Source organism: Acromyrmex echinatior, chromosome 10 (assembly GCF_024713525.1).
Source record: "Acromyrmex echinatior isolate Ae372 chromosome 10, ASM2471352v2, whole genome shotgun sequence".
Lineage (NCBI taxonomy): Eukaryota > Metazoa > Arthropoda > Insecta > Hymenoptera > Formicidae > Acromyrmex > Acromyrmex echinatior.
The window spans coordinates 9,216,793-9,243,668 of NC_141861.1; the positions used below are offsets into that span (position 1 = coordinate 9,216,793).

General features: G+C 38.5%; 1 protein-coding gene across 2 annotated transcripts in view; it reads left to right on the forward strand.

Annotated features, from left to right (window-relative positions):
• The window catches only part of LOC105150316 (zinc finger protein rotund), a 165,639-nt gene that overhangs the window by 54,731 nt on the left and 84,032 nt on the right, over positions 1 to 26,876 (forward strand). Inside the window, exons 1-2 of one of the 2 annotated variants that reach the window (XM_087410735.1) lie at positions 704 to 1,262; positions 4,925 to 5,179. In XM_087410735.1, coding sequence (XP_087266861.1) covers positions 927 to 1,262; positions 4,925 to 5,179 — 591 coding nt within the window. In that variant the 5' untranslated portion in view covers positions 704 to 926. Of the gene's footprint in view, positions 1 to 703; positions 1,263 to 4,924; positions 5,180 to 26,876 lie in introns of those variants that run through there. The other variant, XM_011063321.2, reaches the window with a different exon arrangement.

The window sequence follows — 26,876 nt, forward strand, 5'->3', positions numbered from 1 at the left end:
TCGAATTCGCGCCGGTCACGAAGCACGCGGCGCGCACTAATAATATAAATTTAGATACACTAAGGAAACGAAAACCTCCTCCTCGGCCGTATTGATTACGACCGCGTTCGAGATTACAAGAGTGTGATCGAAACGGTGGAGAGCAGGTGGAGGATAAGGAGCGCTTTAGTCCTCGATACTAGTCCGCTAACAATCATAGTGATAGTATAATAATACCGTTAGAGATTAATTGTACAACAGCGAAGAGCGCCTTCTTTGCCCGAGAGGGAGAAGGTGGAATAAATAAGCAACGTACTTGTGTCTTATGGCGTCCGATTACGCCAACAGGCAATAAAAACAGGAGACTCGAGGCGCGTACGAAGACGAAGCACGTCGAGGAGACACATTTTCCCTATATCCTACCCCACGCACAAAATCACATTGCGTGGAAGGGAAATCTTTTTTTTTTTTTTGAGACAGCATGGAATCTGCGGATGGACACGCTCGACTTCGGAAGCTGACCTTGTAGCTCTTTAAGCAGTTTTTAACCGTACATTAATGTGCCACGTGGGCTCTTGAAGCAATTTCACAGACCGCGCGCCCCGCGCGGTGTTTTTATCCTCTTAACCGAGTACGAAGTAACTAAATAAATAAATAGAAGGATTACGGAATATATATAAATAAATAAACAAATAAATATATATATATATATATATACACAATTTAAGAACCTATTTAATTATATATTCCTATATACATATACAAGGAACACATGTACAGGTATTTTACTAGGTCCTTACGATTTTGAAACTCACTTTCGTTGAAATAAAGAGAGGCGAAAAGCGAGATTCGCAGGAGACCAAAGAAAAGGGCTACTTTTCGTGTGTTTTGAAAGCCCGAAAGATATTTTTCACTGCGTCGAAAACAGTGTAACGAGAACGGCTAAAATGTCCACGATGAGTGTCGTCTCGAACTCTTCCGTCGAAGTGGACTCCGATTCCTCTAACGACGTGTCGAGCAAGGACGACAGCAGTGCTGAAAGAAAGTTTATCCTACGCAATGAGCTGTATAGCAGTCTGTTGGCGAGCGCGTTAGGCAAAACCGTGCTCAACAGGCATCTCAATTTCAAAGAGCAGGGGATTAACTTCAATCTAGCATCCCTAAAGGACAACTTAAACGCGCTCGGTGCACTGAAGGAGTTGAAGGATTTGAAGGGCTTGACCGTCAGCAGTGTGCCCGCCTTTCCAAGGAACTTAGCCCTTCATCGGGAAGATCACGATGAGGTTAGACTGGACTACTGAGAAATATTTTTGCATTGTCGTTGCGTTGTCGTTGCGTTGTTTGTGCTTAAATTTCTATTACTGTTACATTGGTAGCATAAAATATTTTTACGACAGCTGGCATTACGCTTTTTGCGAATCGTCAGATTCTTCATTATATATATATATTTATATATTTAGATTTATTAATATAGATATATAAAAAATTAAAAATTAAAACGCACTGCTATGTTAAAAAATGGGATGATGGAGCGGAGTAATGAATTCAAATTTATTTTAATAACTCTTTGTTTATATATTTATATTTGCTTTTATTTTAATTCCTGTTGAAATTTAATATACCATCATTAGTGTTAAGATAGAAAATAGAGTTAAAACTTTCCTTAAAAAGTTACTGTAACGCACGGTTTAACGAATGTCACGTGGACATAGTACTCGTGGTATATTAGGAACATATAAACGGAAGTGGAGGAACGCCAAGTATATCAAATGGGAAGACGTAGACAATGTCGCCAAGGACGATGTCGTGAGGATAGTTAGCGAAGAGTTAAAGGCCGGTTGACAGGTCGGTGAAACTGTTTGCGAGATAAAATGCGTTCTAACGTGGCTGGCGTTTGTTGCCGGTATAAGTTGTCAGTTAAAAAGTTAGAGCATAGTTAGTAGTGGCGAGTTTTCGCGTAACGATGGTATGAAATACGAGGCCGAGTCGTGATTTCGCTTGCTCGATACTTACAGCACAATACTCCATTTTCTTAGTTCTTCAAATATTCGCCCGATACGTTTTGCTTCTGGCTTGATAATCTTTCAATACACTCGGCAATTGCTTGCCTTGATTTCTAGTTTAGACTTGTGATGTTATTTAGATAACATGTTTTGTTTACGCGACTGCGTGTAAAACTGAAAAAAAAAACTCGACGGGTAAATATTAAATATTAAAAAATTATTACATGTGAGAGAGAAAGCGGCGATTAATTTTTGGCGACCCAGTGAAAATAAATTAAAATATAAAAAGTTAAAATATGAGATTAAAGCGATTCTGTTAAAGTGAACTTTTTATTTAAAAACTGATTAAGTATTTAATACCATTAACAGTAATTGCTACTTATTATATTGTTTTTCATGTTTAAGAGCTAATACATAATTTTTAAGTGGTAGTTTATATCTTTGTTACTTTAAATAAAGATATAAACTTAATTAACCTTTTAAAAGTGTATCTTGATTAATACTAGAACTTTTTTCTGTTATAATTTATTAATTAGCTACAATTGTAGCGCGTAGTCGGCTATTTCCTGTTGTTTCCTTTTGCTTTTGCCCGAGTTACAACCGTAAAGGAACTTTTCTTGGCACGATTATCGTTTTGGCTCGTTTCAGTCGAAGCTACAGCGATTCCTGACCTAAATCCATAAACATGCACCTGCGTGCTTTCCTCATTTCAATTGTACAGAGTTTATCGGTTTCGCAATACCCTTCATGAGAATCAATTCTTTATTTAATCGATCAATTTATTTACGACAACGAATTTCCATTATGGATTATAGCTTTTCATTGTAATCTCGTAATATCTTTTTATTATTATGAAGAGAAATTGCGTTGATTTAATTGATCGTTTTGTATGGGAAGTAAATTTACTTAAAGTCAAACATTTTCGACTTATGGCACAACGATAAAATAATAACGAACGTATTTATTATCGTTTTCATCACGTTTATGCTATCAATCACCAAACTTTTTGTCAGTAGCCAATCACAAATTAATTATTTTTCAAATTAGATTTTATGATATCTGGAACTTGTATTAAGCCTAGAGAGAAAAATATTACAGGCATCATATTGCGTGTGCCCGAGAACGTGTAATTAAGTTAGTTCGTAATAATGAAACGTATCCATCCCCCTTCGAGACTCCCTTAAGAAATAACACCCCTGGTTAAGCTCTGGGGGAAGGCTATTCGAGAAACTAATAATCAGGCTTGCGATTCGTAACACGTTTTTCTCACGATGCACCGCGCTGCGCGAACAATTAGCAACTTCAATCCAAAGTCCCCCTTAATTAACGATTTACCCCGATTAGTTTGCTATGCCACGGAGGGTTGAGATTTCACTTCACGAGAAAAGAGACGGTAGGATTAAAACCCGATTATTCCGAGGTCATTTAAAAAGTATGAATATGTATATTTTATTGGAGATTTAAAAGGAGGGAAAAAGAGCGCAGTAAGCAGGACAGCACGAAGATGTAATGTAGAACGCTGTAATATAAATATTAAAGAGACACAGAAGGGTTTTGCTTATTCGTAAACTTAAATGCTGCTCCAAAATTAATTGTAATTGATTTTTTAAATATTTGAAAAGATAAGTATTCTCATATTTAATCCATTGTGAACGATCGTTTGTGCTTACGAGAGAGATTACATATTAAATATAGGAAACGAGTGCTAATGATATTACTAAATTTCAACGCAATTTTATTCGATGATATGAAATTTTCCGTTCGAATGGAAACGGATAATGTGGAGCCGATATCGCGAAGTAGAATTGTGAGAGCATTTCAGTAGCAAAAGATGATTTCAGTTGCATCTACTTTTATAACCACCGTGCTCATCGCTCCTACATTCGACGACGTATCGATTGGATATCGTCCGACGTACGTTTTCTCTTCTTTGTCTGGGGCTATGAATTTCTTACGATGTCTCTTGCGGTCGATAGCGCCGCGGATCGGTATAATTACACTCGAATTTGTAAATGTGTGCGTGTTGACCGTATAGAATAATCTATATCCTGTGTAGCTGTTAGATTTCCTTACGGTGTGTTTGTAAGAGCTCACCTTCCAAAATACGAATATTTCTCCTCTTGGCAAATATTAATGAATATTAAAAAATTAATAGGTCAAAGAAGACATTATTTTATTATATGTGTATACGTGACAAAATTATAACGAAACAATTGAATATAATATATATATATATATATATATATAAATTTTGTTGTATTTATACAATCGTGTATCTACTTGTATCTCACCGTTTAATTTAGTTGAAATTACGAGTTGAAAAAGTGTATCTATATAAAACGAGTTTAGATATTTTGATGTCAAATATACTTTCCGACTTAATGCTAGCCGATTCATCGATCAATTTATTAATGGACTAACTCTTCTCGCGCACTCTATCATGAATACCTAATGCTGCCTCACCGGTCACAGACAAGAATGAACGAGTTTAATAAAATCACCGCGATTATATAATATGCATGTGGAAGATTTTTCCGGTCTAAGATTCTTCTATCAATTTGAAGAAGAAGCTGACTTGCGCAATTATTAATTATACTTGAAGCAATCTTAACATTTCTGGAAATATGACGCAAAATTTTCTTTCAAAGTTAATTTTTATAATTTTGAATATTTACATGTATTAATGAAGCACAAAAATAAAATACTTATTAATATTAATAATTCGTGAAAAAAAAACACTATACTATAAAAAAACATTGAGACGAAACAATTAATTTGCATGCATTTAGTTCATTTAGTTTACCAGCAACACTCTTGTGAGGAATAAATTCGATTTTTTGGAAAATATTGTTACGAAGAATAAAAAGAAAACTCAAAACTAATACTATATTTTAAATGCATATAGGCTTTTAACGAATTCATGTTTTTCTTTCTCTTTCCAGAAAAACTCATTTGCGTGGTCGGAGGGTGGTGAAGAAGGTGGTGGTGGTGGCGGGGGAGGTGGCGGAGGAACGGGAGGGACCGGAACAGGTGGTACGGGTCCTGGGACCACCGGTGGCGGCGGACTGGCCCATTGGGTCAGTGTTATGGCGGAGCACATTCACAATCCGCACTCAGCCACTGGCGTCGGTGTTCACCATCAACAACAATCCCCACCTCAACCGCCTTACCCGTGGAACAATGGCCTTTCCAGTGACGTGAGTACGCTCTTATTGCAACCAGATTTCTTACATACGATTTCTTACGTACTAGAAACTATACGTATATCCAAAAAATCATTAAGAATTTAATTTCATTTTAATATTATATTTTTCTTAAATTATTATCGAGTCTAACGTAAAAAATGTCCTATTTTTTTTAAATGTTGCTCGGCGAATAGAAGGATCTCGGTAATTCTTAGAAAAGTAATAATTACAGTAAAATATGAAAGCAAATATTTATGTAAAGCAATTTTTGCGAATGTAAAGCAATTTTTTTTTATGTTAGAAAATGTACCGTAAGAAAACCATAAATATAATCGTCTAATAATAGGGATGGCTATAGTGGAGAAAAAGAGAGACTCTTTTAATTCCTAGTAACTTTTAAATCGTAGTAACATTTAACAAGTATCATAAAGTTTTCAATTTATTTCTCTGTAATCTCTATGTTTCTCGCGGATTCGACGAAAGCTGTAGTCGCGACAAAAAGATCGACGACAAAAAAATTCAAAAGAAAAAGACGGTTAGAGAGGAATAGAAGGAAATAAGGAAGAGAAGTAGGAAGGAACGTTGCCTGAATTAAATATGGCCGGAAGAAAGACACCGTTAAATGCCCGATGCAACGGTACCAAAGCTTCGGAAATGGTAGAAAAAAAATCCCCGTCCGACATTCTCTCTTTTTTTTTTCTTTTTTTAATGCGCGGTGTCAGCGGGACGGAATACGCTACCCCTGTTTTGATTTTATTTTTTTTTTCTTTCACCCTTTTGCGTGCTATCTCCGGACGAGAATCCTGCATAATTTAGACGAGACTGGATTAGAGGAGATTGTCAGGAGAGGAAGAGACAATGAGTGTGAAAGAGTCGGGAAGGGGTGAAGTAGTAAAATCGAAATAGAAACGACGGGGGTGAAAAGCAGAACGGGATACAAACGACTCGAAAAACGACGGCGAAAAAGGGCGCCAAAAAGGGTTGAAGATCGCTTTACATAGCGGTATTCTTTCGTCGGGTTCCATCTCGAGATAAAAAAAAGGAAAAGAAAGAAAACAAATGGACGGAAGCGCGAAAAAAAAAAGACTTTTGGGGAAGAGGGAAAAAAGCGTGTATGCGCATTTGCGCGAAAGGGAATGAATAAGAGAGGAGAACGAATAACGGAAAAAAGTAGTTGCTCATTTGAATCGATAGTGGTGGTTCTGTGGCGTTTTTCTTGCGTTAATCAGGTAACAGTTCATTTATGGCGCGATTTAAGAGAGGATTAATGAAAGAGTCTATTATCATAGTATGTTATTAAAACAAAGAGAAAGAATTTTTTAATCTTATAGTTTTTAAAACTTTCGTCGTCAAGCTCTCAAAATGTATTACATTTTTCATTATTCGGTGGCATCATCGTCTACAATTATGTCATTCGTAACATTATTATAATTGCGCTCCCATTACGGAAGTGAGATCATAGAGAATCCTCGATCATAGAGGACTCGTTTGTTTTTCTTAGACAAGAAATTAGGGTGTGCCTTCTATCTCCGTACGGTGTGAAAAGGACCGGATTTGAATGTGAATAGAAGCGGTAGACATCTCGAGGACGCTCTTTATCGGTCGTAGAACCTGCAGCACGCGGAAGAGTTATCCCGAGGCCTCGTTTATCCTCTCTCTCTCTCTCTCTCTTTGTTTCTTCTTCTCTCTTTCTCTTCTTCCGTTGAGGGCTCACCCGGTTTTTGTCTATACTTATGGGTGCCCACGGGACCCACGCCATGGGTCTATCGCAGAGGCCTCGGGGAAAAAACAAGGAACTACGACAACGGGGGGACGATTTAAATAATCCGCGGCATGCTAATGTCTCTGGCATTCTCACGGAACACCGTCCGTGAAAGTTCTCGAAGGGGAGGGGGCGATAGTTTGGGAGAGAGAAGAAAAAGAATGAACGTACAAGACAATCAGCCAATCTGCATACGATGCATACGGGCGAGGAAGAGTAGTAGGTACCCCTTGGCGTCTTTCGAGGGGATGATCGCGTTATCTCGGTGAACGACTTGTGACCATCGTTGGTTGAAGTTTAACCGTTAGGGATTAATAAAAATCTCGAGAATTCGCGTTTGTAACAAAATAAGCCTAATAGCCATTAGAATTAATATATTAAAAAATATCACAGTCGTTTGACATTTGAAGAAACGTCCACGTTACCTACGTTTCATCGAAAGCTGAGGATAAACAAAATGTCAGATGAAGAAAACGTCTTAGTAGCGGTATGTTAGCGTAATGTGCGAAATCGGTAACACGTTTTCGGAGGTTGTAATCTGTCGTCGGTTTTGCCCAGCGGGTGGTCAACCCTTTTTCCAGGCTTTTTTACGCCTGCCCGACCATAATCCCTTAAAACGCTTAGAGGCGTTCTTTAGGGTAATTTCTTCACGACGAAGAAAGGGCGCGCTTCATCCGGCGGGTCCCGCATCATTTTATTCGGCAAGATGCAAAACACCTTTGGCCGCGCGTTCTCGTATCCCTCCCTCCCGCCTTCGGAACAGCAACTGAAATCGTTCTTCGCGCGAGAATCCTTGGCCTTGCGCGGAACACCACCCCTGACGAAGATTATGCAAAGGAGGACTCATCCATCCCTTTCTTTTCCCTCCTTCGTAACTGTCCTTTACCTTTGCCCCTCTCCCCTCCTTGTCCTTGCGAAAGTCCCCCCCGTTGTCCTCTTTCTTGTCTCCCTTGTTCCTTCCCTCTTTCTCCCTCTCTTTCGTCATTTTCGTCCCCTCGACACGGTAGCAGTACGAAAATTAAAATAATGGTTCCCGCAACCCCTGCCAGCATTTTTTTACTTCTTCGATCGGCTTTTTCTGCATGTGCACCTTCAACGCGGCAACGACAGCCGGCATGCAAATCGTGCGCAACGGGATTTTTGTCTCTGTTCGGCGAGAGACAAAAAAAAAAGGAGCGGAGAGAAGTAAGGCACGGTTTATTGTCTCGGTATACCAGGACCGTTCGTTAAGGGACCGGTGTCGAAATAAGATTTTTTTTTTTATCTCCGCGCGCAGAATGCCTCTGGATGACGAAGCCGTGTCTCCGATTGGCTAATGAATTTCTGGGAGAACGTGCCACGACGAAATGAAGGAAAAAAAAGACGGGACTAACGTTCACTTCGTATTGAACAAACTGAAACGGTAAAACGGAAGTTTCACGATGAAGCAATTTATATCGCGTCATCGTATAACGATATTCCGATGCAATTTTTTGTATCTATTTTAGCATCTTTTTCATATAGAATAGATTTTTTTTATACATAAAAGAACGTATGTCACTAAGTGATTCTTGTATAATTTTTTCCAATTGTTTTCTTTTAACTAGTATTATTTTTATATTAAAAATTATCTTAATTAATATTATTAATATATTTTTGTTAATTAAGAAAAGAACTGTCATACCGTTATCCATGATTAAAGTTTTAGGTTTCCATTTTATTTTTTGTCAGATTATGCTATCCATCGCTTCTTTCACAAAAATGATTGAAAGATAATATCTTAACTACGTACATTTCTAAATGATCTTCTATTATATGTTTGAAAACAAGTTTTCTGCGTTCACCTAGATTTCTCAGTTAAGTTGTATTTACCACATCATCATGCAATGCTTTCTATTTCTTAAAAACGACCTCTTTACGATACAGTAGGTAGATATTACATTCGGTTATACAATAGAAACAAAGATAGATTCATGCATCGGCCTAACGCCGAGTCCTTTTTGGCGGCGGTGTCACAACATTTGGGCTCAGGATAGAGTTATGGCCGTCCTTTTGCCGTAGTTTTCAGCGTGATTCTCTCCTTCCCGTTCGCCGTTTATATTCTTGCTCGTCCACGTGGAAACATTTTCTGCGATTTTCAACCCTTCACACCACGTATTGTCGGAGCAATGAGTTTGCTATCCGTACGTGACTATTTTTATTGTGAAATTACATTCGCAGAAATCTCACTCTTATATGACGCATTTCGTATGTTCTTCTCTATATTTTTATATTTTATATATAGCTATATAAATATATAGCTATATATAGGTATATAAATTTATAAATCTTGTGCATTTAAACACAACTAATATAATTAATTTTATCTACAGCAAGCATTGTAAAAGAGTACATTAGAGAATATATATATATATTTTCAAAAGAGTTATGTATAATCTAGTCAGAAGAGAAAAGCAAAAACATATTCACTTTTTGTTAAGATACTTTTTTTTTACGTTACCGTATAATTACTTTTTGAACTAACGGTAAAATATCGGTCGCACGAAAATCGCGGCTGCGTTTTTAAAGGATCATGCCCCAAGAGACGTGACTAAGAATCCATCGCGAGAATGTACCGTTTTCCGTGAGGGTGCACGTTAAAGGGTTAAAGGAAAAAAAATTAGCACCCGTTCTATCAGGACAGGAGAAAAAACAGTGTCGGGTGCTTCCGGCGAAGACGCGAACATCGGCATTGGGTGCCCGGGTTCCCGGAACCGATTCGGATGAAAAAACCGCATACAGTTTTTTCGACGGGGGCTCGGGGTGGCCGCCCTAGGCTGTACCGTAGAGGTGCGTATGCAGATGATCGTGAATGCCAAGTAACAAAGGGCCCATAGTCTCACGCTATTGTGCCGTGGCAGGTAAGATAAAAGTGGCTGGCCCATGGGCCCCGTGGATCCCAACAACAACGTGGCTACACAACGTCGCTGCACCCCGAAAAACGCGCTTATACACGCGCACGAACACAGATACAGGACGGCCGAGGAGATGTCGGGTGACCCGGTCTAGTAGACCAGCTCTTGATGTCTCTTTAATTTTTATTAATGACAGCGAATTTGAATTTTTGCATCGGTGATATGGGAACCGCGCGCGGGACGTTCTTGGAGGAGGGGAGGGATTGTCAGGTACGAGAGAGGCGGACGTACGTACTGAGAGCACGTCGTAAGTCGCGTACGTGACCGTGGCCCTGGGAGCCGCGCTTAAGGGAGATCCTCGTCCTCGTCATCGATCATAATTATCCGCTTTCGTACTTCGTTGATCCGCGCCGCAGCGACAGGTGAGGATTTTCGAGATTTTCCTCGCATCTTCCAGCCACCACGCGAAATAGCAGCCACCGTTGCAGCGTGCCGTTTGGCAAATGCGACGCAACGTAAAGCAGCTATTGTTCATTTTAACATATTCCTTTCCGTATTTTTTCGTTTTATAAATTAAAAGTAACTTAAAATATAAGATTAGATTTAATTAATTGAATAGATTCGATAGATCATGTACGAAATAATTGAAAAGCGTTGCTTCTATTTTAATCGCTTAGTAAAATTTTTATTTTCTGCATTTCCTCTTAATCTTTACGATTGGTTTTTCATAGAAGTTTATCTACATGTTTTTTCAAATCATTTTATATATACAGGTAATTTTTATATATATATATACGTAAGGAAAAGAAGTACAAATTAATAATTTTATATATAAATACCTCATTCTTATAGATAGGACTTAAAGAAATTTAGAAAACGTTGAAAATACATACATAGTAAAATAGATAGAAGTGTCTCATTTATTTTTTCGTATAACATTATTTATTCAATAAAGTAATTTAATTTTGTAATTCACTTTAATGTTGTTATTTTTATATGTATATAATATAAAGTATATTAATATATTTTTGTACGATAATATTTTTAGTTTTCAATGAAAATTAGCTTATTTGTGCCAGATTGATTATCTTCAGGATTAAATTTATTTACTGGAAATTTATTTACTCGCTAACTGCGATGATCTGTTCGCAAGCAAGAATTATAGATTTTGTTTTTTCAAGAATTTTATGTGCTATTAATAGTCGCCTTCGATTGATGTTACTAACAAGTGACGAATTATCCGCCTTGCGCGATTAAGAAATCGATTTATCCCGTATTGCGTATCTGAGATGAATGGCTCATACGACGGCATGGGATATTAAAAGGAGGCAATTAATACGTCGCGCATCGTCGTCTCTTCAAAAGTAACGCGCGGAGCAAAGGGCGCCGCGAAGGAACAGAGGGGCCAGTGTTTTCAAAGGGCCACGTGTTTTTTAATGACGACTAGCAGACACCATCGCGTTTACGTTCGATCTTGATCGTGATGTTTAAAAAAATATTATGTCCTGGGAAATCGTTCATGCGACAATTTTCAATTGCGAAGTCGAGCCAGGTCAAATTCTTTTTGTATGCAAAATTGAATTTATAACTTTTATAAAATTAAAGTGAACTTTTCTTAGAAAATATTTAATTCCCCTGTCGGGATGGCTCAATTATCAATATAAAGTATCTCGGCAATTAAACTATGAATTAAATATGTGTTAAAAAGTTTATTAAGTTAAAAAGTTTAATATCATATCAATCACTAAAGATGATGTCATTGTCTACTTGCATTTTTGAAGTTTGATATTGTCAAGGAGAAGAGACAGACATGAATATTCTAATTTCCAAGTTAAATATAATATTTAAATGGATAGTAAAATTTTTGCTAATGAAAAGTTAATTTGATTAATACAAAATTTGTCATTGAAAGATAATGCGACATTTATAGCATATTTTATACATATTACATATTTATAATTGTGGAATATTTGTATAAAAAAATTCGAAGTAAAAGTAACGACAAAAATAAAAGCATTGTTTAATTAGATAAAAGTTTGATTAAATTCGAATGTCAATAAAGAAAATGTTTGTGTTAATTACTACAGCAAATATATATATTGAGAGAAATTATAATTAAAGACAACAATCCAAAGTCGCTCGATTAAAGTTTCAAGCACTTCTTACCACGATTACATTTTGCGAGAAAAAAATTTTTAACTACTGCGAGAGATTCTCAAAAAAGTTTCAATTATGTATCGGATGCATCCAAAAAATTCGATCACAAATTTCGACCACAGTTTTACCTATCATTTATTTTTCAGTTTTACACATCATTTATTATTAATTGTCTATAAATTCTTAAAAACGAGCATTATAAAATCGCACGCTTTTATGATTTATGCATCACAATCATCTCAAAAGGGTTAACAAACAGAAAGAACAGCGAAAAATGTTACAAAAGTCGTCAGTCGTCCAGATATTTGGAACTGAAGGATAAAAGATCGAGTAGAAATATCAGAATCGATATTTGACCTGGCAGAACGGAGTAACAGAAAGGAAAGAAAGATACGGAGCAAGGAAAGAAAGAACAATTTTTTGAAGAAATATTGAGCTTCAGGAACTGCAGCTATCAATGTTGTCGCCATCTTTTTTCATATTTGACGAATTTTAAAAGAAATTGTGCTGGTGAAAAATCTAAGCCGTAGAAAAAACGAGAGAATGAAAAAACAGTCAGTACGTATTTTTTTATGAGACACATTGTACAGCTAACTCAAAGATTTACTTATAAAATATTAATCATTAATTATTATTCTTTATCTATTCAAATTATAAAATCAACAATTTTCCATTGAACAAATTTTCATTGCAATCAAATCAATTTTGTATCTAGGAATATATACGAATTGACATTAATAGTCTTTTAAATGCGTTCGAAAATACCGATTCGTAGATAACGTCGTTAAAAAAGGAATAAAATAAATATTGCATTAAATTTATCCTCAATCTCCAGTTAACAGAATCAATGCGATTTGGCTTGCTCTTGCCAGTAAACAGGTCAACTAGGGTCACCAGGTTTTATTTTTGCATCTTTGATTGATGATTAGAAATAGAGCGAGAGCGAGAGAGAGAGAGAGAGAGAGAGAGAGAGAGAGAGAGAGAGAGAGAGAAGAATCTAGATTCTTTGCTTAAAAAAATATATTTATTATATTATATATAAAATGTAATAAGAAGAAAAAGAGAGGAAATGACTGAATGTGAATCGTTATTTATTATGGAAAGAAAGAGAGGCAAGGAAAGGGGAGAGAACGCACATTATTTCTGTATCAAGGTATGTATATGATGTGTAAAGTTGCGTCTTTCCTTGAAAGTTGTTTATTCTTCAAAGTTTCAATTGGCGTCAAAGCTCTCAGAGGCTGCAGAATTAAGGGCAATGGTTCTCAGTTGTGCGCATCCGGGATTTCTGCCGTCAAGTGTTGTCCTCGAGAATACAAGCTTCAAGTGCAGCTCTTAGCCTAAGATCATCGCCTTCAATAACGTCATTTTATCCAGCGGAGGACCAGTGCTCGGGCGATTCCTTCGATACTGCAGAGCAATCGAGAATATTTTTATAAAGTACCGACCGCACGCAGAGAGTAGAGGAAGTCGCGGGTTCGTTCTTCGTCCGATGAAAGCGGGAAAGGGTGGGAAAAAGGGCGGCACTCGTAGAAATAGAAAAAAAAGGAAAAACAGTCCGGGATCGATATTGAACTGCGGAAAAAAGAAGGGCGGGAAAGAACGAAGGTGGAAAAAGGAAGAAATCGAGGAAGGCGAGCCGGGGGCTTTGAGGAACGACAGTATGCTGACGATAAAATGAGATTTTCAATACTTGCCTGGAAAATATTATGGAGATATTCGCCGTTCGTCTAGACGGATGAATCCATTATTTTCACGGATTATATCAATATTAAGCATTAGCCGATTCCGCGTAAGATCGAATATGCAATATCGCTGGAAAATTATTTCGCTGTATCGGCTAACGCGTCATTGAATATGCGAATTATTTGATCCGTATAATTTTCATATCTTGCAAGAAATCTTTAAATGTCTTTCTTCCTGTCGTATGGAGTTATGAAGATCGTCGCAAATATTTAAACTCTCCTTTCGCCAAATGTATTTATATGTATTTAGACTATTTAAAGCACGGTTATGAAAATTGACTGCCATCATTTCGTATTTTTAATCCGCGTTTGAAAAAGCAATTAAAGAGAGAGAGAGAGAGAGAGAGAGAGAGAGAGAGAGAGAGAGAGAGTTAATCGAAATAAAATTTTTAAAACGCTGCATCAGAAAATATCACGAATAAAATTAGGCTAAAAAGAGCCACTTTTTATCACTAAGGAAAAAAGCAACAATATATATAAACAATATAAAAGGCAGAAATAACATTGTAACGTTCGTTGATAAATCTTGTAATATGGTGTATACATTGTGTATGAAACCATAATAACAATGATCACAATGCGGAAATAGTGAAATATTTTATTTGTGCGTTTTAAAATAAAAATACTAGGAACGGTACGTGGATAAATTGATGTAAGAAAATAAAATAGATAAATTAACGTATCATTATAATTTATTAAAATGTAATTTTTGAAGCTTTATTTGACGTTTGTTACAATAATATTAGAAGGATAGAAAAAAATTGCGCAAGAGGGCGAGCCAACTTGAACAAAAGATAATATTTTATTCCAAAGATCGTAGAATATAACTTCTTCTGGCTACATGGTGAAAAGGGAAGAACGAACGCCTGGAAATGACGAGCGTACGAAGGAAGAAAAAAACCAAGGAGAAATATCAGGATCGATATTCGACCCGGAAAAAGGAGCAGCGGCAGAATGGGGAAAGGGCAGGCGGGCAGGGGGAGGCGACCAGGGGGCGCTCTACCGAAGGGGTAGCGGCACCGGAGAGGAGTCAGAGGGGGGAGGGAGGGGTCAGGAAGAAAAGTGAGAAAAAGGAAGCGCCGCACATCGCAGAACCCGGGGCTGCACTTTGAAGAAACGTACAATAGCGAAACGCTTCCTCCTAATATTTACAGAAAGACATTCGCGTAAGTCGTAAAAACGTCTCCTCCGAATAATAACAAACAGGACTGCGCTCCTCTTATCTTCCGTTAAAAGTTTATGGCACTGCGCGAACTATTACCGTCATTTCCGTGACTTCTTGTATAACAAAAAAAAAAAAAGGACCGGGAAAGTAGATCTCGATAGTTCCGAAGAAGAGAAAGAACGTGCGGAAGAGTAACATGCATTTTTGAAGCTTCGGATACTTGTGATTGATCGCTATCTTTCGATGAAAGCGGCGTTAATATATGATGACGTCAAACTAATACAGCCGATTGTATATAGAAGTATCTCACGTTGGAATTCTCAATATTTTATTTATATATATATATATATATATATATATATATGTATATGCTACACACATTTTCGCAGCTCAAACTTCTATAATTCAATCCGTAATACGAAAAGTTGTCCCGATGACACGGATGAAAAGTTTTGAAGTTGGGCCGATGACACGGATAAAAACCATTCCGGCTACCTGACTCCCGAGATAATCCTTCTGCGACGTTTCTAATACAGATTCAATGATCATCGATCAATCAGCGCGAGTAACAAGCCGAGGACCGTTTTTCTCCGTGAAAATTGGGTGACGATTTGCGAAGCAATCCAGCCATCTTTTTCATACCTGCAATCAAGATCGATGGCTCATTTGATGATCGTGTGTATTCTATCGTAATATCATCGTGTGTTGCAAAATGGATAAAAATGCGCAAATGCGCTATCAATTAAATAATACTGTATTATAAATAGATTTAACGCGAATTACTTGGACAATTTGTGACATATACATAGTTTCCTTAGTAAAAAATTAATGATCGTTTACTGTTGATTAAAAATTATTTCAATTTATTAATAAATAATATAATTTATACAACACAAAAATACGAAAAAATAAGAAATTTATATCTATTATTGCTATTGTTATTTTATTATCGTATTATTTTGTTATTTTGTATTGTTAGTTTATATATAAGACTTAAATAAAGATTTGCAAAAATAGAGGTAAAGTAGGACGTATTATTTCGTTTATATAAATCACATTTAAAATAATTCCGAAAACGGAGCTCTCTGGCGCGTTGAATGGCGATTAAAACTGCATCAATGTCCTCGATAACATTTCAGAGTTAATTCAGGCTTCGAGCACCGAGGAAAGGCCACTCGATGATCACGTTATCGTATCAAAAACTAATGAGATTTTACGGGAATCGAAGATTTAACCGACGCGTTATATGAACCACTGTGTTGCCTCAGCATAAATCAGCGGCGTATTAAAGCACTCGCGTCTCGTTTCGACGACCGTTCGACCATTCGATTATCAGCTTGCCGAGCGAATCTGCTAAATCCGACAGCCGTCTTTGCGAATGGATTCACGAGTTCGCGCGTATCATTTTATGCCGCACTTTGTGGCAGCAGGTGCCACATTCTCCTCGTCCAGCCGACACCTGCCTGCAGCAAAGATCAGCGAATAAGATCGGCCGCCTTTCGCCATCGCATGCGGAAATAAAAAGCGCGAATCAATCGACGTACGCGATCTTGTAGCTCGGTCTTGAGATTCGGTCTGGCTATACCATGCGTCATTATAGGCTATTCGAGTCTCGATTGCGGAAGCGACGGTCTCGCGTTTATTCCGACTCCCGTTATTTAATAACGTGAAGAAGCAGCATGTAGAATTCGTAGAAGAATAGATTGAAACACAATTAAGATTATTATTATTATTAACATACAACGGTTGCGTGTTGCATGTTAAATAATAAGAATAATTGCGCGTTCACGGCTCGACGAGAACGAAAAATTTCTACTATGAGTCTTCAACTTTCGGAATTACTCTCGGTGAGTTTTGATCTTATGGTATCTTCGCGTTGATAAATCAAAGCACCACACTTTGAACCGGAACATGTTGAATCCCCTATTGAATTTCGCAATGCTGAAAATAATTTCTCGTTAGGTCGGTGGCGCGCATATCTATATGTACGCATATCTATATACACGCGCGTGTACTTTGATGAGCGCGCGTCTCGTTCGGCCTACAATTAATTCTCGTAACGCGGCATGCTCGTCGAAGGGAGAATGAATAAAAAATTGTAAATATAATAACGGGGTTCGTTGTTGCTCACGATACGGCGGATGCGTATGGAATTTGTATAGCAATACGAAAAAGACCGTAGAGAGATCGTTAAATGAATTATATCTCTAGAAAGGAGATATCCCGCATTGCCGTTCTTGATGCACGAAAAATTCAAAGGTTTCACATGCTGAAGCTAAAAATCTTGAAGCGCCAGCTCTCTTCATAAAGCGAAAGCTCTCTTCATCATATTTTCTCTTATAAATCTTATATATTTTATATTTATACGTACACGTTATATTTTAACGTGTACTCTTGTTAGAAAAACAAGACGAGATTCATAGACATGTTCATCTATGCGGCTCGTGTCAAGCGTATCATTTCGGAAGCTCACAATCAGTACGAGAAATATTTAGCGTTTCGAGGACACCCTCGACGTCGGAATCGAGTAGCCACTTGTGTCGTAGTTATCGAGAATAGAGTAGAGGATCGTATGGACGTCATCGCGGCCATTAGAAGTCCCCGATCTTGTTCGCTATGGGCTTCATCAGCCGCCACCGTTCTCCTGGAGGGCCTGTTCAAGGGTACCCCAATCCGCCGCTCCTCTCTCTCTCTCTCTCTCTCTCTCTCCCTCTCTCCCTCTCTCCGTGAGAAATTCACGAGACAAACGTCCGTCTGTATTCCGACGCTGTGACTCCTCTTTCTCCTCCTCTTCTCCTACTTCTTCTCCTCTTCTTCCTTCTTTGCTCGATGTCGTTTTTGTTACGCGCGCTTACTTCTCGTCTTGTGAATAAGGCGTTGCGCCGCATCGCGTCGCCTAACATCAAGTGCTTCCTCCTGAACAGGAAGGATCCTCTCGAGATATCCTCGCGCGTCTTAGGTTCGCCAAGCAGAGCATATCGTACATTTTTGACAACAGTCAGGGTTAGTAACTTAAGAACAAGTTAGTTGCTCCGTGCGATCGTTACATTCGTTGGACTTTTCTATCTATGGTATTCGCAACAGTCGTGCAAATCTTTATTCCTTGAACGCATACATTTTTTTTCATCTGTCATATATATAATCCATATATTTTTGATTAAAATTTTCAGTAATGTTTAAAATAGTAGAAAGCAGAGATTTTTGGATATTTGATAGTAGTCTTCATGTAAATGCAATATGCAAAATTGCAGAGAGGTCGGAAAGAGAAGAGATTTTTTAAATATATTCTGACATACAGTATGTCAGTTCCATTTTTATTATTATTGAATAAGCTATATTTTTATTATTATTGATACAGGTTTAAGTAGTCAGAGATTGAATAGTCTTAAAATTTTTTAAAAATAATTATCATGTTTAACACTGAGAAAATTTTGTCGTTGGAGAATTCATAATTTTTTGTGGGAAAATACTCGTCACGATGCGGTCACGTATGCGTCGCGACATTACGACATTACGCCAAGAAATTTGAGAACCAACTTTTTCCATCCTGTCCGTCCCTATGTGAGAGCGAGATTTCCATAGACGATCCCTCGCGCTCGTCGCAATTTTACTTCCTCTCCGTTACCCTCCGGTGGCTGCACATCCTCCCCCCGTCTGGATGCAGGGAATGCACCGTCGAGTGGGCGGCAGGGAAGGGAAGAAGGGGGTACGAGAGAAGCGGAGAGGCGCGTAGACGGATAAAGGCAACTCGCGGGTCGGGAGGGGTTGAGAGGAGATCGACGGGGGGGAGGGATGGTTTAGCGTCTCCGCTATTCCTCCCCCCATCGAGCAGGTCGCGCGCTGAGTGCGCTGGTAAAACAGCCCCTTAAAACGGTTTTACTGCCGCGCACGGGGCGCAACGACGTCTAGACGCCAGGACCGTAAAGTTTGACCTACTCACCCCCGACCGGCCCGCCTCGCTCCGCTTTCGCCTCCTTTACCTCCTTCGCCGCCTTCCCAGCCCCTCTCCCGTCGCTCTCTGTCGCTCTCTGTCGCTCTCGTGTAGCTCTCGCTCCGTAAAGCTCGAGAGACACCAGCCGGTCCCTTAACTCATGTACCATGGACCTTGAGAAGTAGGCCAAAGGGTTGTTCTCCGCAGCTCTCGTAAAAGAGACTTTTAACCTTATAGGGTTGCTTGCGGTCCCTTTTCTTTCAATCTCCCGAATCTAAAGCAACCATTCGTAACATGCGACAATTTCATTGATCGATTGTTTGAAAGATTATAGTTCTGATAAATTCATAACTTACGGTTGCAAATGTAATGTTTATTTTTTATTACATAATAAATAACAATTGGTAAAACCAAATATTTGACTTATCACGTTTACTGTATAGTAATATTATACTTACAATTAGTACAATTTAAAAATTATAATAATAAATATCAGTTGATTTTTGAATGTCTAAACTAACAAAAGTAATACTTTCAATATATAAAATTAAAATTCAACAATAAATTAACTCTTAAAATAAGATTGCATATTTTAATGTATTTATTTATTTTTTAATTAATCTCTTGTAATGAAAATTTGGTAATAACGATTTAATCCAGCAACTTGCAAACAATTCTCGATCCATTGAGAATGCTTCTCAATGAAACCACAAGGATTTTGTAACTTACGCACCATTGACTTTGAGAAACGAAGGGTTGCCTTGCCCTACTGTGCCAATAGAGGGTCGTAATGCCGATTGCCTGTTTCATCCCCTCCAGACACTTCGTTTTAGATGGCGATACATCTTTATCGAGGGGAATTTTCATTGAAATTGATTCCAAACCAAAAATATGTGTTCTGATTGTAACAAATTTTTATTATGATTTAATATATTTCATTGTTTTTATATATTAATTTTAACAAGATACAATAAATAGTAAATAACAAAATATGGTGAAACATGTTATTGCCTTTGCTTACAACTGAATATCTGAAAATATATTATTATTGTTAATAGTATTTTTAGATATTGAAATACATATATATACGTATATATATAAAAATTGATCTTTGCAATACATCTTGAGAAAAAACGAAAAACAAAATTCTGTTTTCTTGTGTCAGTCCTATTGTGGCATCTTATCCATTACCGTTTCTCATCCCTTTTCGCGACTTTAATCCGCGTGAATAGATGAGGAAACTGGGGCAAAGGGTTACCGTGAATAGGGGTGGCTGTAAAGAAAGAAAGAGAGTGAGTAAGTGAGTGAGAGAGAGAAAGAGAGATCGACCCTTCAGGAATTTCATTTCGACGCGTCTTCACCTACGCGACTCGTTTCTCAACGTATTTTCATTCAAGATGCTATCAGATCCCGTGGCCGCAGTCAAGAACGATCGGTCGAAAAGCGATCGACTATATTTCGCCGAGAAGTGGAATTTCATTCTATCCTGGAATTCTCTCACGAATGCATTTTTTATCGCCATCGCAATCGAAACTGGGTATTTTGGTTGGCGCAACAAATTCCGCGGGACATATTTTTATCGATGAAGTCTCTCAGCGATAAATGTACGTTCTTATTATTCAGATATCGCCATTTTTTTTTATAATAATATTGAATCAAGTATACATTTTACAAACAAGGTATAACACAGTTACTAATATAATTACTAATCTTTCATATATTACATTAACAGTTTTTTATTGTTTCTTGCAAGTTACAGTAAATACCGTATTTACTTGGCTATGTTCTCTGAGCGTGTTAATTGCCCTTTTAGAATCAAGATTAGCGTTAATAAAAATATATAGTCGTAGCGCTTTTTGAAATCAAGTTTTTGAAATTACGCTTAAGGGTGCAACGTAATGTCGACATGCGCGAATGTTCGTCCTTTATGCAAACCGGAAAATTCGGTCAAACGCAAAGTTGGACCTAAAGGGAGTCACGTGGTCTTTTTGAAAACCACCGAGTGTTTCCACGGTTCGCAGAATTTCCGAGAGCGTTCAAGTATCCTGGGACCTTTTAGCGTTAATTGCAATTTTTTTTCTGATTTCCCACAAACGGAAATTGCGTTGTTAGTACAAGCGAAAGGAACTTTCCTTGAAACGCTAAAAAAAAATCTCGCCTAAAACACGCGCGGCTATTTTTTTCATAAGCTCGTTAATGATAATTCGTTTCACAAGTTTCACGAATAATCTACGTTTGCAATTGATATGCGTAACGCGTCGAATAGAGTTACGCAAGGTGAAAGAGCCGTTGAAATTGCAATTTGAGCATTGTCGCGAACTGTTAGTCGAGTAGGCAGACATTTTTCCGGCAACCCTGGGAAAAATGGCAATTTTTCATCGCACGGGCCTCGCTCGCGAGAAATGTATCGATCGCATCGAGCTGTATCGCGCCGGAACGATGATTCTTTCAGCGAGGGAATATTCCTCAGCGAGAAGTTCGCCCTCTGGAGAAGTCTGTCGTTTTTACTGCACGGAAAAGTGCAACTCGTACTCCTTTCTCGCGCGCGCCTCCGCACCATATCCGAAAGTGCTTCCGCTAGCCACCCCTCGTCCTCGAAGTACGACCCGATGGTTAACACCGAAAAAGGGAGAACAGCCGTAAGGCTCTTTCAAATCATTCTCGCCGCGCCGGTCCTTCTCCGCGAAACGAGCTTTCTGCACCGACCTCATGGAAGCTTTTTGTGCTGGATGCAACATTTCTTTCGATGTTTCCGAGGAACAATTTCCAGGACAATGATTCTTTTAATCGAATAATCACGAATTGATTCGTAATTTTTGTAATATATATATATATATACTACTTTCGAATTCTATATAATATTAATAAAGGTATAAAATAATGAATTGCACCTCTTTTTGCGAACATTTTTGTCCACATAAAAGTTTTTCTTGACTTAATGTGTTAATGCACTACACTTTTTAATTCCTCTTCCGCTGTTTTCCTTTTTGTTTCTGTTAGTCAAATTGGTTGCACGTGTCTTTGATATGAAAGCAGACAATTCAAATTTAAGCTTCGTCATTCATTATCATTATTTATTCATGTAAATACTTTTTTTCGTACTTTTATGTAACGTTATGTAATCTTCGCATTAATTTTTTTTACGATTGATGGCTTCGTGTTAGAAACAATATGTCATTTTGCGGCTTAGAATACGAAGAGATTATTTTGGCATTTATTATACATCGCATCTACATACCAATTCTTCTGCTAGATCGTAAACAAAATAACATGGTGTGTGTTAGCAATCGGAATATTAATATGAGAAGTAAAGAAAAATCGACGATATTTTTAACGGAGAAAAGAGCTACTGCTGGGAGCATTAATGATAATTAATATTACGACAGAATCGTACTGTGCATCTGTAACGTAATTCTATCCTTCTCTTATGTAAGCCCGTATTGTGTATATAAAACGGGAGAGCGTATAAATTCCAACGCCGTGTTCTCTCAGGCGCGCACAGAACGTTCTGGAACGAAGCCGGTCGCCACGTGTTGCCCTTAGATTGTACTAAGTCGAAAGGAAAGTCACATAGTAATGAGCATTATAAGAGAAAAAAAGCCAGTAGGGTTAAAGGTTACGAGTTTAAAGTCGTTCGCGAGATATGAAGTTGTCATGTTTTACGAAGAAAGAAAAAAACATTTTTTTTCTTGACGAAACATAATTTTGATAATGTTTCGATTATCTGTAAACTTAGAAAAAGTATATATAATCCGTAATTATAAACAGAAATCCTTGATTATTTAATCTCAAACATTTTTAACAGCACATAATTACACATACGCATACATTTTCAAGTTCTACGGTATAAAAGATATATATATTGTATATTCTTTTTGGAAATAATACAATGTTCTTTTACATTATATTAATATGTATAAATTGAAGTTACTCAATGTCGCGAGTTTATACCTATTTATTCATTTTATTACCTATTGGTTCTTACACTTCTTTCATTAAACGTGTGACTTTCAAACTATCGAGGCGATGAAATCTGAAAAATATACGCGGGGGATGGGAATAATAAGATGGAGATAAAAGTAACGGTAAATGACGGAATAAACGTCGAAGCGACGAGAGATATATTTTCCGCTGCGGCAGCATTCGGTGGCAGAAGTTAAAAGGGGTTGAGTGGGATGGTAGGTGGATACAGGTGGAGGTTGGGGGTGTAGGAGATTGGAGGTCGTAGGTAGGTAGACAGGCAGACGTATAGGTTTATGGGTTTCCGCGACTATGCCGCGGCCATTCCGCGCGTCTGGAGCACGGCTACTTTCCCCACTCACTCCTCCCTTCGCCTGCCCACCCCTATCGGCTCCTCGCAACCCCTGTCGCGGCAGAATCGACGGGGGTGGTTGTAAAAATTTTACTGCGAATTGTCTGCAGACCCGACCCGCCGCTCGACGTTACGACCGGGAAAAATAGGAAACCCCCGGGAAACCGGCGGAAAAACTCGTCTGGGTCAGATCTCTTCTCTCCGCCTCTGTTCTGCTCCTTTCTCTCTCTCTCTCTCTCTCTCTCTCTCTCTCTCTCTCTCTCTTTCTTCGTCTCCGCGCACCATTTGGGTCAGCGATCTTATCAGCCGATGATGATATCGTAGCTAGCCTCGTCCGTTTCGAAGGATTTCGGGTCGTTCATAAATTTTATGAACTTTGAAGATATCAAGGATGTCTTATATATCATATTCTTTCTCAATTCAGCTAAATGTCTCTCTTGATTATGTTAATATTCTATCGCCACTGATGTTTAGGATAAAAACATCGCGTTTTCGGATCATAAAATGATCATAAAATGCACGAATGAAGTTTGAGTAATATTAGTCACAATTATGATGATTATCGCTGCTTATATTTATACATGAAGACACTCGTTGGAAATATAAAAAAAAAATATAAATAAATTGTTTTAATATTTTATCTTTTTTTTTTAAAAAAAGATTTATTTAAAAAATCTTCAACATCTATCTGATCGGTTTTATTTTCATGAATTTGGAAGAAGGGTCAAAGGTCGGCAAATGAAGTCACGAAAATTCCAGACGATCGGTTATCAAAACCAGCGTATCCCGGTAGCTTGCTGAGCGATGGAAGAGAAAGGCGATGCATAAAGAGCGAGAAGAGCGAGAAATGCCAACAATCTGGGGCCAACTGTTGAATTTTATCACTCTCGGTGTCCCTTCCCCCCTCCCCCCCTCTTCTCAACACCCGCATGTCCAAGGGATGAGGTGCAAGGGGAGGGCAGGAGGGAAACAAGAGTCATGGACCACATGTGCCTCGTTGGCCACCCTTGCGTTCCGCTCTGGGCCTAAAGGACAAAAAAAGCCACGAAAGCGATATGGTCCCACTGACACTCTGTGGGAAGACACGTGTGTCTTGCATATTCTTAAATGAATAGTGGCGTCGGAGGGTCTTTAACCGGAGATAAGTCGCGCGAAGGAAGATACTTTACTTAGGACGGAGCATATTTTCAGCGTAGCTGAGAATATTTCCTGTAATAACTTTCCCACTTTCTGTCGAAGAAACAAAATAATTTTTACAAAAATTAATTAATTTTTATTGATTATATATATATACACAATCTACTTTTGCAATTAGAAACAGTTAAAGCAACATTAAGAATTGTAATTTTTATTATTTTAGACCATTAAATAATTTAATAATTAAACAGCTTCATGATTAATTAGATAATTAAATTAAAATATCCATTACATTTTATATTTATCAAGGAAAATCCATATGAAATTAGGTTTATCATCGATTCATTCTGTTATAATTTCAAATGTCCTAAATTTCTGATATTCAATAACTCGTCAGTTAAACCATCTATTATATTTTCGCTTTAATGAACTCAACATTCATTTATTAGAAAATACAGTTTTATTCTGAGCTTCTTAGAACATTATATACAAAACCTGTATATAAACCTGTGTATTCCGCGGGTATTTGAAATATCTAATTGCAACGATACATCTGCATAATTTTTTTAATTTTTCTTTTAATTAGATATAACTTTATTTCGCGAATTTTTTCTCAAAGTATCGATTCATCTAATACTGCCATATATTGTATTTAAACACTCATCACGATTGATACTCGTTTTCTTTGAGACACGAAGCTAGCAAACTGGTTATTCCTTTGCATTCGTTCGCATTTTGTAATTTCAAGGATTGCTGTTATTGACGTACGAGATGGTCGTTTTCTCTCTCTCTCTCTCTCTTTCTCTCTCTTCTTCTTTTAGGGCCACGTGTGCCACGTGTGCCACGTAACCCTTGAACGGCCGAGTTTTACCAGCTGTCAGCGTCCTATCGGACCGAGTAACCGTCGACCGTTCATCGACGAGACGATCTCCAGTCCCGCTCTATCAGAGTGGAAATCCGAGCTTCTCGTTGGGTTACCGCGGAACGACGGACATTCGTTCCTTCACCCCCAGACGCGGCGTATCTCATTGGATTCTCGGTGTCTCGCGTCCGTTGGGACTCACGGGGTCGTAAGCCCCCAGGACATCCCTGTCATCGAACTCTGTGGCTGACAGGTTCCCAGACTTGGCGAGAGTATTCGGACCGTTTCTTAACACCAGAGTTCAATTTCTCCGCGTGATATCGTCGTCAATATAACGTCATCAATATAACATCTCGAATATTGTCATTCGTCACATTTACGTTTAATTATACATGGGGATTAGCTTACAAAACCACAATGATGCAACTTGCGCAATAATCGTTTGTAGAAACGGCGCCCAATACATGTAGATACTCACTTACGTAGCTTACGAGGAACTTGGGGTCTAACTTTTTATAGGTCGTGCAGCATTTCTGCGCATTTCTGTATATATAAGCAAGTTCTGTTCTTCCGAATGCCGAAAAGGTATTGTGGCAATTTTTAATTTGCGCAAATTGTTACAGTGATGGTGAAACCATCAAAAAAAGAAAAAGAGAATTATAACGGGAATAGAAATAATGATTATTTATCAAGTTTTTCTACTTTTCGTACATTGTGACATTATACCTTCTTAAAAACCTATTCTTTCAGCCATTTAAACGTTCAATATTTGGCCAATAAATGAGTTATATATGCATAATTTAAATGACAACTACAGCTTGTTTGGAACGGAAGGTTGTATTAAATCGATACTAAGCAGTTCCATTCCTTCTACCCGGCAACACAGCAAGAAGCCGCGGTTATATTGTAGTTCTCGGTGAACGTAACAATGTACTATAATTTGCATTTAACGCATTATGAAATAAACGAGGCTATCTTATTTACATAATAGGCGAGAATTGTGGCAACCGATTGTTGTCGGTGTCATAAAATCGGTGATAAATCATTCATCTTAATCGAATAATTCGCAAAGTACGAGCGGGGGAATATTGTCCTACTTTTTCCCTTATTATCTCTCCTCCCGAACGATAAACGGACGTAATTCGCGAACGGTGAAGAATCGTAATCCCGAGCCGCGCTCTCTCGACGGCCCGCCTCACGTGCCACGTGCATCCGCTGTTTGCGGCCGCGGTAAACAAACCACGCACGCCATGCATCCTCTGATGTTTCGCGCGTCGAAAGCCGCGAGGGTGACTCTGGGTAAAAATGGAGGTTTCACGGGACAAGTGCGGGACGACCACGGGATAAGGACGATCCTTTATCCTAAGATTTTTTTTAACGAGCTTCTCTCCCTCTCTCTCTCTCTCTCTCTCTCTCTCCGTTGTCCTGCGCGACACCGCGTCGCGACGCGACGTCGAGCAAAGAAAAAGAGTGACGTCATGCCGGGCTAGTCTGTTGGGCTAGGTCGTGGCACTCCTTGCATCCCGCCTTTACCACCGCCGCGCCACCTCCTCCGCCTCCTCCACCACCGCCTTCTCGTTCTCCTGCCGCCTCAACCATCGACTTCTCTAGCCGTCTTCCTCTTACGAACGGTGCGCGACTCCCGTGCACCCTCGCCCTCGTCGCTCCGCGCCGCACCGCGCCGCGCCGTGCAGCGCCGAAAAAAGCAAGGCTCGCAAAAGGACGCCCGGCGTCGTGGCGCTCTTTGGCTGATCAATACCCGCCGCCT